General features: G+C 42.2%; 1 protein-coding gene and 1 long non-coding RNA gene across 2 annotated transcripts in view; one reads left to right on the top strand and one right to left on the bottom strand.

Moving 5' to 3' along the window:
* The window catches only part of ehd4 (EH-domain containing 4), a 38,879-nt gene that overhangs the window by 13,646 nt on the left and 12,014 nt on the right, over positions 1-13,219 (bottom strand). Inside the window, exons 3-4 of the mRNA XM_088353773.1 lie at positions 10,562-10,738; positions 2,437-2,534 (exon numbers count right to left, since the gene is read on the bottom strand). Coding sequence (XP_088209899.1) covers positions 2,437-2,534; positions 10,562-10,738 — 275 coding nt within the window. The remainder of the gene's footprint in view (positions 1-2,436; positions 2,535-10,561; positions 10,739-13,219) is intronic.
* LOC148352102 (uncharacterized) lies at positions 2,456-4,114 on the top strand. Its single transcript, XR_015852804.1, has 3 exons — positions 2,456-2,559; positions 3,497-3,551; positions 4,015-4,114. It is a non-coding gene; the product is annotated as an uncharacterized LOC148352102 (long non-coding RNA).

Consider the following 13,219-nt stretch of genomic DNA (forward strand, 5'->3'; position numbering starts at 1 on the left):
TCATTCATCCATTATCTGCACCGTAGTAGGGTGGCGAAGCCCATACCAGCTATCTACAGGCAGTGGGCAGGGGACTTCCTGAACCGGTTGCCAACCAGTCGCAGGGCACACAGATACAGACACCTCACTCGCTCATTCCCACCTAGGGACAATTTGAACCGGCCAACTAATTTATAATGCATGTCTTTTGAATGTGGGAGGAAACTGGAAGGCCTGGAGGAAAAAACCCACGCAAGCACAGGGAGAACATGCAAACTCTGCATCAGAAGGCTGGTAGGTGGATTTGAACCCATGACCTCAGACGCGCTAACCACTCAGCTGCCGTGCTGCCCCTGTAACATTTTTCGCACAAAGAAAAATAAATCGCGTCTGCGTAAAAATCATGCCGACGCTGCTCTCTGGTGGCCTTGGTTCGCCGGCGCATTTTTTTCTTTCCCCGTGATGAACGGCAGCCGGTTTTTGTTTGTATGGCATTGTCGTGCGAAGCGTCATCGCCTCCTACGCGCCCTACCTCTGACAAGTGGGTCATAGCCAAGCTGCGCGTGCATTGTTAAGGCGGAACGGTGGCATTCATGTCAGTTTACAGCAACCCATTGCCAGAAAACGATTGTTCATTGGCATTACACAAAGCCAAAATCTCAGTTTCACACCTTTCATGGTTCAGCACCTGCAATGCCTCCCCCTTCTCCAAGAGATGGCAGCATTTCCCAGCCTCCCTCTGCCCTCCCCTGTCCAAGTGCTCCCAATCATCATTAGTCACTTTCTGCTACAAAGTTTTAATCAGGGTTGGGTAGGGTTACTTTGACTGGATTACTTTCAATTAATTTTGGATTACTCCAATACCAAATATGCTAATAAAAGACAAAAGAAACGATATATGAATAAAATGACTCAATTTTGTGCAGGCTTGGGGAGTAAGGGAATACATGGAACGCCAAAAATGATGTCGGCAAGCTGTTTGGATTTATTTTCATTTTGTTTTTGTCGCAATTTATGTTCGTTTTGCCGGAGATCAAAGCCAGGAGAGAAAGCTTACCACGTGTTGTGAGTCATCGTTTTATTCATATTTAGTTTCTTTTGTCTTTTTTTAGCATATTTGGTATTGGAGTAATCCAAAAGTCATTGAAAGTAATCCAGTTAAAGTAACCCTACCCAACCCTGACTGTGAACCAGCATCATACTCAAAGTACCGTATTTTCCGCACTATAAGGCGCACCTAAAAGTCTTAATTTTTTTTTTTTTTTAAAGCTGACCATGCACCTTATAATACAGTGCACCTTATATATGGATCAATATTAAGTCGCAAAGTCTTGCAACTAATGAAAGCAGCCGCCGACTAGATTTTCCCCCGAACGCAAAGTAGTCCGCGGTGTATGCTGGGATTTATATACCGGCGTTTCATTGGCTAACCAATGAGTCAATCATCATTTGAATCCATCACTATTGGCTAAAGTTATTCGGAGGTAAAGAGGGCGGATCCTTTTTATCATTTACAGACTGGCATAGGCTAAAGGGGCGAAACAAAGCCTGCAATTGGCCGAAAAAGATGAATGTGAATAGCACGTTGGGTTGACGGCATAGAGAAAACAGTATTTTACTTTTCTGTACTGTATTTGTAAATATTTTACTCTCCTGGATTTACTACACTCACGGATATAAGAGGACCATGGTTGCACATTATTATTGAACACAATGACTTCGGTGAGCTACTCCGGCTATATATTTTCCCTGTATCTTGTTTCAAAGTGATATCGATGTTTCTGTGATGAGTCTTTTTTTAAATTAAACTTAATTCCAAGTGTTCATTGTCATATGCACAGTAAAGTTGCGAGCGAAAAAGAAAATAGAAACTAAGGAATGGTTGGCATTTCTTGAATCCCAAGACTTTAACCTTCCGAATGATATTTGGAACGATGCATTTGAGTGACATCGTACGGACACCGCATCCGCACGTGTCTACGACACGTATTTGCTTCTTTGCAAGCTTTCGGAATGTTAAGGGGGTAATAAGTTGGACTGAACTATCTGACTGTTTTGTCGACGTTCCCATTGTAGCGCCTTATAATCCGGTGCGTCTTATGTATGTCAAAAATAGGACCAAAAACTATTTTTTCGGGGTGCGCCCTATAACCCGGAGCGCCTTATAGTGCGGAAAATACGGTAAATAAATCATCAATAAGCACGGAAAGACTATGGACCTTTGGTGTATTGTTACTTGAGCCGGTTGAGTGGAGTAGCGGGTGGATGCATGGTAGGGGAGGAGATGGCGGATCCTGCAGTTGTCTTTTATTAGCATATTTGGTATTGGAGTAATCCAAAAGTAATTGAAAGTAATGCAGTTAAAGTAACCCTACCCAACTCTGACTGTGAACCAGCATTATACTCAAGGTAGTTTCTTTGTGTCGCAAGCCGCCATGTCCAAAAAATGTCACTTACCTCTGCTGATTCGCTGCTTTTCCCCGGAAAGGATCCCTGGCGTGTCGATGATGCTGATGCTCTGAAGAACCTGATTGGGCATCTGAGAGCAGATAAACCTGCGCACACAAGCCCATCAATGAGGTTTGCTAGCATCGCTTTATTAGCCTGTCATGAAATCAAGCTAGGCGTAGTTATACAGTGTGAATTGGAGATTGGTTAGCTAGGTTTGATTGGCTGGTTAAGCACTCATGCCTATGCTAGGTTAGCATTACAAGGTGTGTGCTTGATGTGGTTGAATATAAGCTTTAAATACTTCTGCAGCCCTCTACCCCTGTGATAGCATTTGCTCTGTGCCGTCTGCTGTCTTCTGATTATTAAGATACCGTAAATTCCAGACTATAAGCCGCTACTTTTTTCCCAAATGTCCAACCCTGCGGCTTATTCAGTGATGCGGCCAATTTATGTCATTATTCTAACAGCCGCCAGCGGCGCTCGAGTACAAAAGGTAAGATTTAGACCGGTGGAAAATATGCGCCGAGGAAGACTGCAACTTCTTAGCTTGTGCACAAATTAAATTAGCGTAGACATATCCTCATCATGCAAATCGCAAAAAGAAAGGCACATGACGCAGCTTTCAAGTTAAACGCAATCGAGCAGCCTGATAAAGAAGGAAACAGAGCTACGGCACGTAAACTTCACTTTGCGAGCGTGTTGCTAGCGTGTTTTTGATTATGGGAGCGTGGGACGACGACTATATGACAAAGTCTCTTTCCCATATTGAGGGAAGACGACTTTGATAAGGAGGAAGATGAGTACAGTTTACCGTGATTTCTACATGTACGTTTTTTTTCAACAGGCTCGTTTACTGCGTTGCGAGCGTGTTTCTAGTAGCGTTTTGCTACCCTTCACAGGCACGGTTTGGGATGAAAGTTATAATATTATTATTAAAGCTTTGAAAACTCTCTCGGTGTACCGTCTTTCTTTGTAAATATGTGTAACCATGTATAATATGTATTTGCAACTGTATATTTTTGTAATGGATTTATTTTAGAGACTTATTCTGATATGTTTTCCACAGGCGAATCAAAAACAAGGGGCGAAAACAACTGGGGCTGACGGGAAGTGGAGTAAAGGTGAGAGATGTTTGTGGACGCAGCAGACAATAGTGGATATATATTTTTCCCACCCTTCCCTTTGGAAATATACATTTTTTTTCCTTGGATCATTTTCAACGGGACCCGGACTCAAACCTTAAGTACCGGTATCATTTTCCGTTCATTTGCCGGCTGTGGTTTTAGGACTGTGTACTTTATATTCAGTTACAATCGCGGGACTCAAAGTCGGGTTTGAGTTAATTTTGTGATTGTGTTACATGTTTTAATGTGGGCGCATGCGGCTTATATACAGGTGCGGCTTGTGTAAGTACAAAGGCGGTTAACCTCTTAAAATGTGGTGGGTGCGGCTTATAATCAGGTGCGCTCTATAGTCCGGAATTTACGGTAATCAGAACCTTAGACCAGGGATATCAATATCAGTTTGTTTAACTTTGTATTTCAGTATTATGTTTTATCATTCAGCCTACATTATGAACCACAGGTGTCCAACAGGCGGCCCGCGGGCCATATCAGGCCCGCTGAGGGATTGAATCCGGCCCGCGAGACAACACTCAAAGAAGCGCAAGAGAAAAACGAGCTGCAGGTTGAACTATGTCAACTTGATGTTGTCAAAGCCAGGTGCCTCGAACAAAGACACTGTGCTTGTATTTCTTTTTTCTCTCTCTCTCTTTTCCACCCCTTTTCTCCCACTCTCTATCTCTTTTACTCTCTGTGTCTCTTTTTCTCTTCCTTTGTTCCTCTTTGTCTCTTTCTCTCTCTGTGTCTTTTTAACTTCTTTTGCTCTAACTTCCTTTTCTCTCTTTTCTCTTTCTCTCTTCCTACCCATTGCGCTCTCTTTTCTCTTTTCTCTCCTTCTGTCTTTCTATTTCTCTTTGGATTTCTTTCTTCCCCTCCTTTTTTTCCCCCCCTCTCTCGACTTTTTGTGTCTTTTGTTTCTCACGCGCTCTCTCTTTTTCTTTCTTTGTCCCGCCCTCTCTCCTTTTCCCTTCCTCTTTCTCTTATTTCTTTATCTCTCTTTTTCTTTCTCTTTAATCTACTAGTCCGGCCCCCGACAGAATGTTTGTTCTATCATGTGGCCCCTGAGTTAAAATGAGTTTGACACCCCTGTTATAAACCTACCCTGCATATTATAATCACTGATGACAAGGGATCTTTTCGAAAGACAATATTTCACAAATAGGTAAAAAAAAATATTTAAGTTTAGCATTGAACTGTTTTATTCTTCCAGTTGAGTCAATGAAGTTTTACACCTCAACCAAATCACCACGCTATAACAACCCAACACTGCCTCTAGTGGCGGCAGAGCGCATTTAGTTGGCATTCATTTGGAAAAATCATACCTTTTGATAGAAATGACCTAGAAACTTGTTAGGTGGCAAATAAAGCAATGAAACTGTTGTTAGCTTTAGCATTAGCACTTGAGTTGGCACTGTGTTTTATTCCTAAAACATCTTAAAAATTTGATCTGTATGAAACAAAATTACGTCTATTCAATTATTTTACAGGGAGTGCAGAATTATTAGGCAAGTTGTATTTTTGAGGATTAATTTTATTATTGAACAACAACCATGTTCTTAATGAACCCAAAAGTCTCATTAATATCAAAGCTGAATATTTTGGAAGTTGGAGTGGGGCTTTTTTAGTTTTAGCTATTTTAGGAGGATATCTGTGTGTGCAGGTGACTATTACTGTGCATAATTATTAGGCAACTTAACAAAAAACAAATGTATACCCATTTCAATTATTTATTTTCATCAGGGAAACCAATATAACAGCTCAACATTCACAAATATACATTTCTGACATTCAAAAACAAAACAAAAACAAATCAGTGACCAATATGACCTTTCTTTGCAAGGACACTCAAAAGCCTGCCATCCATGGATTCTGTCAGTGCTTTGATCTGTTCACGATCAACATTGCGTGCAGCAGCAACCACAGCCTCCCAGACACTGTTCAGAGAGGTGTACTGTTTTCCCTCCTTGTAAATCTCACATTTGATGAGGGACCACAGGTTCTCTATGGGGTTCAGATCAGGTGAACAAGGAGGCCATGTCATTAGTTTTTCTTCTTTTAGACCCTTTCTTGCCAGCCACGCTGTGGAGTACTTGGATGCGTGTGATGGAGCGTTGTCCTGCATGAAAATCATGTTTTCTTGAAGGATGCGGACTTCTTCCTGTACCACTGCTTGAAGAAGGTGTCTTCCAGAAACTGGCAGTAGGACTGGGAGTTGAGCTTGAGTCCATCCTCAACCCGAAAAGGCCCCACAAGCTCATCTTTGATGATACCAGCCCATACCAGTACAACACCTCCACCTTGCTGGCGTCTGAGGCGGACTGGAGCTCTCTGCCCTTTACCGATCCAGCCACGGGCCCATCCATCTGGCCCATCAAGACTCACTCTCATTTCATCAGTCCATAAAACCTTAGAAAAATCCGTCTTGAGATTTTTCTTGGCCCAGTCTTGACGTTTCAGCTTGTGTGTCTTGTTCAGTGGTGGTCGTTTTTCAGCCTTTCTTACCTTGGCCATGTCTCTGAGTATTGCACACCTTGTGCTTTTGGGCACTCCAGTGATGTTGCAGCTCTGAAATATGGCAAAACTGGTGGCAAGTGGCATCTTGGCAGCTGTACGCTTGACTTTTCTCAGTTCACGGGCAGTTATTTTGCGCCTTGGTTTTTCTACACGCTTCTTGCGACCCTGTTGACTATTTTGAATGTAACGCTTGATTGTTCGATGATCACGCTTCAGAAGCTTGGCAATTTTAAGAGTGCTGCATCCCTCTGCAAGATATCTCACTATTTTTGACTTTTCAGAGCCTGTCAAGTCCCTCTTCTGACCCATTTTGCCAAAGGAAAGGAAGTTGCCTAATAATTATGCACACCTGATATAGGGTGTTGATGTCATTAGACCACACCCCTTCTCATTACAGAGATGCACATCACCTGATATGCTTAATTGGTAGTAGGCTTTCGAGCCTATACAGCTTGGAGTAAGACAACATGCATAAAGAGGATGATGTGGTCAAAATACTCATTAGCCTAATAATTCTGCACTCCCTGTATTTTGAAAATCATCAAAACTGGTCATGTACTGTTTGAGTAGTAACATATTTTTGTAATCAAATTTTTAAAAATACATTCCGTTTGTAAAACGCGTTTTTAAGACCTATTTGTTAATATGAATTCATTTTACTAATATTTTCTTGTAGATATTAAAAAAAACTTAGGTTCTAATACATATGAAATTAAAAACATTTTCATCATAGTTTTAGCATAGTTTATACCAATTATTTAGTGAGTTGAATCAATAGTCAATTGAATTAAACTTTATATGTTGGTGAAACAAGGTAAATTGTTTACAGCATAATATACTATATTTATATATATATATATATATATATATATATATATATATATTATATACAGTGGAACCTCGGTTCTCAACCATAATTCGTTCCAGAACCCTGTTCGAAAACCGATTTGTTCGATCACCGAAATCATTTTTCCCATTAAAAATAATGTAAATCGTTTTAATCCGTTCCAACACCCTTCAGATTCAGATTCAGATTCAGATCTACTTTATTGTCATTCTAGTACACGTGTATACAGAACGAAATGTCGATACATCTGACCCGCACAGTTTCCTCGAATGTACAGATATAAGTAAAAGTTGTATTGTATTATGGCTACGTATAGTATTTTACCATACCATAGTGCCGATAGTGCAAGAGGAGTAGCTAACCAGATGTGCAAAATGGGCATTCAGGTTAACAAGTCAGGTAAACAGTAACATTAACACTGTAACAGTAACGCTGTAAGTACAATAGTGCAGAGAGCAAATGTGCAAGGAGTGGCAAGCTATAAAGAACTGCCAGTAGTGCAAAAAGTCAGATTAGCAGCCGTTAAGATTTAGGTTAACTATATGTTAGATTGACCATTTAACAGTCTAATGGCCAGGGGGACTAGACTACTGCGGAACCTGGTGGTCCTGCACCGCACACTGCAGTACCTCTTCCCAGAGGCTAGCAGAGTGAACAGTCCATGATGGGGGTGAGAGGGGTCCCCGATAATGTTCTTAGCATGGGATAGGCAGCGCTTCTGGCCAATGTCCTGAATGGAGGGAAGTGTAGTCCCGATTATTTTCTCTGCTGTCCTCGTTACCCTCCTCACACTACCCCAGTCGGTAGCGCTGCAGCCTCCACACCACACAGAGATACAGCTGGTCAGGATACTCTCTATGGTGCCCCTGTAGAATGTGATGAGGGAGGGTGGGGGCAGGTGGGCTCTCCTCATCCTCCGCAGGAAGTACAGGCGCTGCTGTGCCCTGAATGTTTACCTTGAATGTTTAACGGAAACATAAAGCTAACCCGGGCTAATCGTACGTCCGCGTTATCGTAATCTTCTGTACGAAAGATTACGCTAACACGAACGTGTAAAAATAAAAAAATCAGGTTTACAAGTCATTTAGCACCCGGGTCTCCACAACAAGTGGTGAGCGGTTCATTGGAAAGGGGGCTCCGTTCCAACACCCTCAATGTTGGGCTCCGTTCCAACACCCTGAATGTTTAACGTAAACTTAAAGCCAACGTTATCGTAATCTTATGAATAGGATTTCTTACCTTTGTGGTGGTCAGCAGAAGGCGCTCGCACACCTCCTTCATATTTGGCCATTATTTCTTTCTTAAATACAATAGTTGTACGCACTACTTTTCTTTTTTCACCTGTAGCAACTTTGCTGCTTGCACTGACTTTCTTCGGAGGCATAATAAGGGGCTAAAACACCCGTACGCCGCTCAGCATGGCACCCTAGCGTACGCACTCACGCATTACCGGCGTTCGAACTCACAAGAATTTCTCGAAATTTTTGGTCGGACACCGATTTGTACGAACTGAGAGGCGTTCGAAAACCGAGGTTCCACTGTATATATCTATTAGTTAAGAAAATAAGTATTTGAACAACCTGCTATTTTGCTATTTATCCCATTTGGAAATCATGGAGGGGTTTGAAATTTTCATCCTAGGTGTATGTTCACTGTTAAAGAGATAAACTAAAAAGAAAAATCCAGAAATCACAAAGCATGATTTTTTTAAACATCTTATTTGTGTGATATAGCTGGTCATAAATCGGCACGTTCGGCCATAAATCGAACTTCGAGCAAGTGGCGGGGAAAAAACAAAAGCGCCGCCATGTGTGACGCACAAACACTTCCCCTTGGAAACAATAACTACAATGGCTCATTGTAGAGAAGGGGGGAGCCTCAAGTGGCACAAGATGGCGGAAGGAACGCCCCAAGCTTCCTCGGGACAAATATTCCTGGAAATTTAACCTGTCCTCTATTTAAAAGGGTGGAAAGAGAAGACGCACGTTGATGATGTCATCAACACTTTTCGCGGAATGACAAAATTGACGAGATACGGTAATCCCTCGTTACTTCACTGCTTTACGGATTTTGAATCGACTTGTTTTTATTGTCATTGATATCAACGTATTGCGCATTGAGTTCTGCAGCAGACAGCACACAGCAAATGCTATCACAGGGGTAGAGGGCTGTGTGTTTGTTGGGCAAGTTTGACCATATCTGTGCACGTGTCTGTGATGGGCTGTATACTGTCGGACAAAGAGCAGGGGGGGTGCACAAGCCAATGGGTCCAACGGCGACAGCTAGCTTTTAGCGGTTCGTTCCATTGAAAAAAAAATCATCAATTAAATCGGAGTCTGAGGAAAGAGCGCAAAGAAATGCTGATCATAAGCCGGTGCTCCGTGGGTTGTTATCGGGTGGGGGTGTGGGCTAGTGTGACAGAAAGCAAAAGCAAAACTGCATGTCTGGCCTACTGCTACGGCTAAGCTATTCTCACAAGCTACCCTTGTGGCGTCTGTATCTTACCAACGCCAAATCCATTACCCATGGAAGGATGACCTGGAGCTACAACTCATGAAAAACTGATACATTCAGGACGGTTGTATTTTAATCATTGCGGAGACCTAGCTCAATCCAAGGATACCGAATGCTAACGTGCAGTCGAGCCGGCCGCTTTCTAAATCACTCTCTTACACTTATTTTGTTGCACTATTGTATAGTGACAATAAATACCTGTCCAGTCATGTTTATTTGTAAAACCCTTAATCACAAGAAGTCTCAAAGAGCTGTACAGAAAATACACAGGCAAGTTCAACTCATGTGTGTGAATATTGGTTAGAAAACAAGGTGCAAGCAGAGTCCTTTTGTAAAAATGTCACTAAATACTGCAAACCAGAAGAGTACAGATGCATTTAGCTTCATCTGTCTGACATGGTCACAGTTAATTAGTTAATTCAACTACAATTATGTGTTTTATTTGTAGATTTGTAGATGTTTTTTTGACGCTCGTATACTCTTGAGTCGGTACGGACGTTATCTTGGGTTAAATTTGACCCTTTGAATCTTTAATGAAGGCGTTATGCTACTTCGCGGGGTTCTGTTCCCCGTTAACCGCGATAACTAAGGGATTAAATGGTAAATGGTCTGCATTTATATAGCGCTTTTCAAGTCAATGAAGACCTCCCAAAGCGCTTTACAATGTGCTTCACACTTACCCATTCACACACACACACACACTCACACACCAATAGGAATAGGAAGTCACGCAAGGCGCTTACCTGCTTATTGGGGGCATTAGGGATTCAGTGTCTTGCCCAAGGACACTTCGACATATGACACAGAGGAGCCGGGAATCGAACCCGCGACCTCTTGATCCCAAGACAAGCGCTCTACCTCCTGAGCTAAAAGTGTCCTGAATTTTGGTCTTTTTAGTTGTAAAATTACTTTTGCAATACACCAAGCCCGGAAAAAAAGAAGAAAAGGACTGTAACTAGAAATGAAAAAGGAGATCTTTGAGTGGTTTGAAGCCCAGGGACTTTATGGATATGGAGTGTCTCGGCTAAGCAAGCTCTCAAGATTGCACAAGCCAATGAATATGAAGGCATCTACCAACACTTCATGGACCAGATGATTGAGGATTACTTGTATTTCAGTATCGGCACCGACTTACCTGTTCAGGAAAGAGTTCCCGAAGGCGTTGAGCTTCCTGAAGGGCTTCTTGGGGTCCACCACCAAGGCGTTCCCGGGTACCACGCCCTCGCTATCGCCGTACATCACCGCGATGAAACCGTCCGTGGTGGGCTCGGGTCCGATCCGCATGCCCGGGAAGTCCTGCTCCAGAAGATACCTGCCCCACAAAGACACCAGTGAGTCCCATTGAAAATATAGAAACGTGTAAAACCTCCTGAAGGTGATGAAAACCCTGTTAGTTTAATGCTAATGCTAATGAGAATTGTCATTGATAACAATGTTGTTTACATTGTGTTCAGCGAGATCGGGCATGGCACTCCAGGTTATACGTAATAAAAGACTTATACAGATTTATCAAGTAAGAGATCTATAAAGTATATATATCTATGAAGGAAACATGTAAAAAATAGGATAGATAGGGAATACAGTAGATACAAGATAGTACTTCTAGCATAATATGTAAGTGCATCAAAAAATAGTCCATGAAAATAGTACAAGGGCTTTTAGCAGCAACGGTACGCCAAAATAAGAGAAAAATATAAATCTGGATAAAAAAAATTCCATACAGATTAAATAATTTTTCACGGTTTTGTGTGTTTGTTTAGGGTGGTGATGGCCCTGCGGAGGAAAATGTCTCTGTCCCTATTAGTCCTTGTTTTAAAGGATTTGTAGCATCTGCCAGAGGTCTAAAGAGTTGGTGGCCCGGGGTGAAGGAGTCCTCAAGAAAGCCATCCGCAAGGTTTTCCATACTGGGCAGAGAGAAGCCGATTATTTTCTGGGCTGTGTTGATGACCCATCTGTAAGGTTCTAGCAAAAGAAGTGGGCAAATCATTTAGGCCTATCCATCTCCCATCTCATCTCATTAGCCGTACCGCTTATCCTCATTAGGGTCGCGGGGGGGCTGGAGCCCATCCCAGCCATCTCCGGGCAGTGGGCAGGGGACACCCTGAACTGGTTGCCAGGCAATTGCAGGGCACACAGGGACAGACAACTCATCCTCTCATTCACACCTATGGACAATTTGGACCGGCCAATTCACGTGATATGCATGTCTTTGGAATGTGGGAGGAAACCGGAGTGCCCGGAGGAAACCCACGCAAGCACGGGGAGAACATACAAACTCCGCACAGGAAGTCTGGAACTGGATTTGAACCCACGACAGGTTCCCATGACATGAACTGTGCCGCACAAGTGCTAACCACTGCGCGGCCTATCCAATTATCCTCAAATACATTACGCAGGAAGGGAAACCGGGGACAAAAACAAACACGGAATTTATATTAGTAGTACCGGATTTTTATTTCCCATTTTTATAGTGCCGTTTTTTGCTTACCCGGGTTCTAGCATTGTCACGGTTGCCATGGCGCCCAATTGGCCCCGCCCATGTGGCGCCGGCTGCAGCTTGTTGACGGATTGGCTTCCCTACCATTTAAACCCTGTCCTGTCAATCCCCGTTTGTCAGTCCGTCTGCGAACCTCAGTTTACACTAGGCAAGCCTTTTTAGACCCTGACTCCCACCTGTTTTTTGCTCCCGTCTGTCCGCCCGGCTTCGACCCGTTTTTGATCCTGACCACGTCTCGTTTCCGACCTCGTTTTCCCACTTGCATATTCAGAGCGACCTGCTTCCCGCGACCCGCGATCATTGTAATATTTTAACCGCTAGATGTAGCTTTATTCTGAAGTGGAACCGAAAACGAGTGCTACAAACCGCGAGGAAGAATACAAACTACAGAAATTCTAATTGATCAATAAGCACAATTTTTCCACTCATTTTTTTTCGGCCAGCCTTTTCGCAAGGGTTTGGGTTCTGGGGGGGGTAACCCGTAGCAGCAAATCGGCATCCAATCATGTCAGCCCCCCAGAGGTGAGACTCAGGTCTTGACGTATAAGTATTTAGAAAAAGTTCTTGTATTTGTGCCAATTGTTTAAATCAATATTTTTTTTAAAAAGAGTGAGGTTTTTCTTACCACTAGGAGGCACTAAATCATGCACATTGAGTTGAAAAGCGCTATATACATGTAGCGCATTTACCATTTTACCATTTGTGGTTTATCGTGTCGAATAAAGTATATTGTTGTTTATTTTGTTGTGTATGGTGTTGTGTATATCGCAGTGTATTTGGTCATTTGTTTTGCTGTGTATTTTATTGTTTAGTCGTGTATCTGGTCGAGTATTTTGTTTATCGTGTCGTATGGCGTGCATTTTTTTATTTAGTGTGTTTTTTATGTTGTGGTTTATCGTGTCGTATACAGTATATTGACGTTTATTTTGTTGCGTATGGTGTTGTGTATATCGTCGTGTATTTAGTCATTTGTTTTGTTGTGTACTTTGTTGTTGATTTTGTTGTGTATCTTGTCGAGTATTTTGTTTGTCGTGTCGTGTAGTTTGGCATGCATGTTATTTCTTTTGTGGTTTATTGTGTCGTATACAGTATATTGACGTTTATTTTGTTGCGTATGGTGTTGTGTATATCGTAGTGTAATTAGTCATTTGTTTTGCTTTTTATTTTATTGTTTATTTTGTCGTGTATCTGGTCGAGTATTTTGTTTATCGTGTTGTGTAGTTTGGCGTGTATTTTGTCATTTAGTGTGTTTTATATGTATTCATTTTTCATGTTTATCATGTCGTATATATTGTC

Source organism: Urocampus carinirostris, chromosome 15, assembly GCF_059441175.1.
Source record: "Urocampus carinirostris isolate Australia breed hairy pipefish chromosome 15, RoL_Ucar_1.0, whole genome shotgun sequence".
NCBI lineage: Eukaryota > Metazoa > Chordata > Actinopteri > Syngnathiformes > Syngnathidae > Urocampus > Urocampus carinirostris.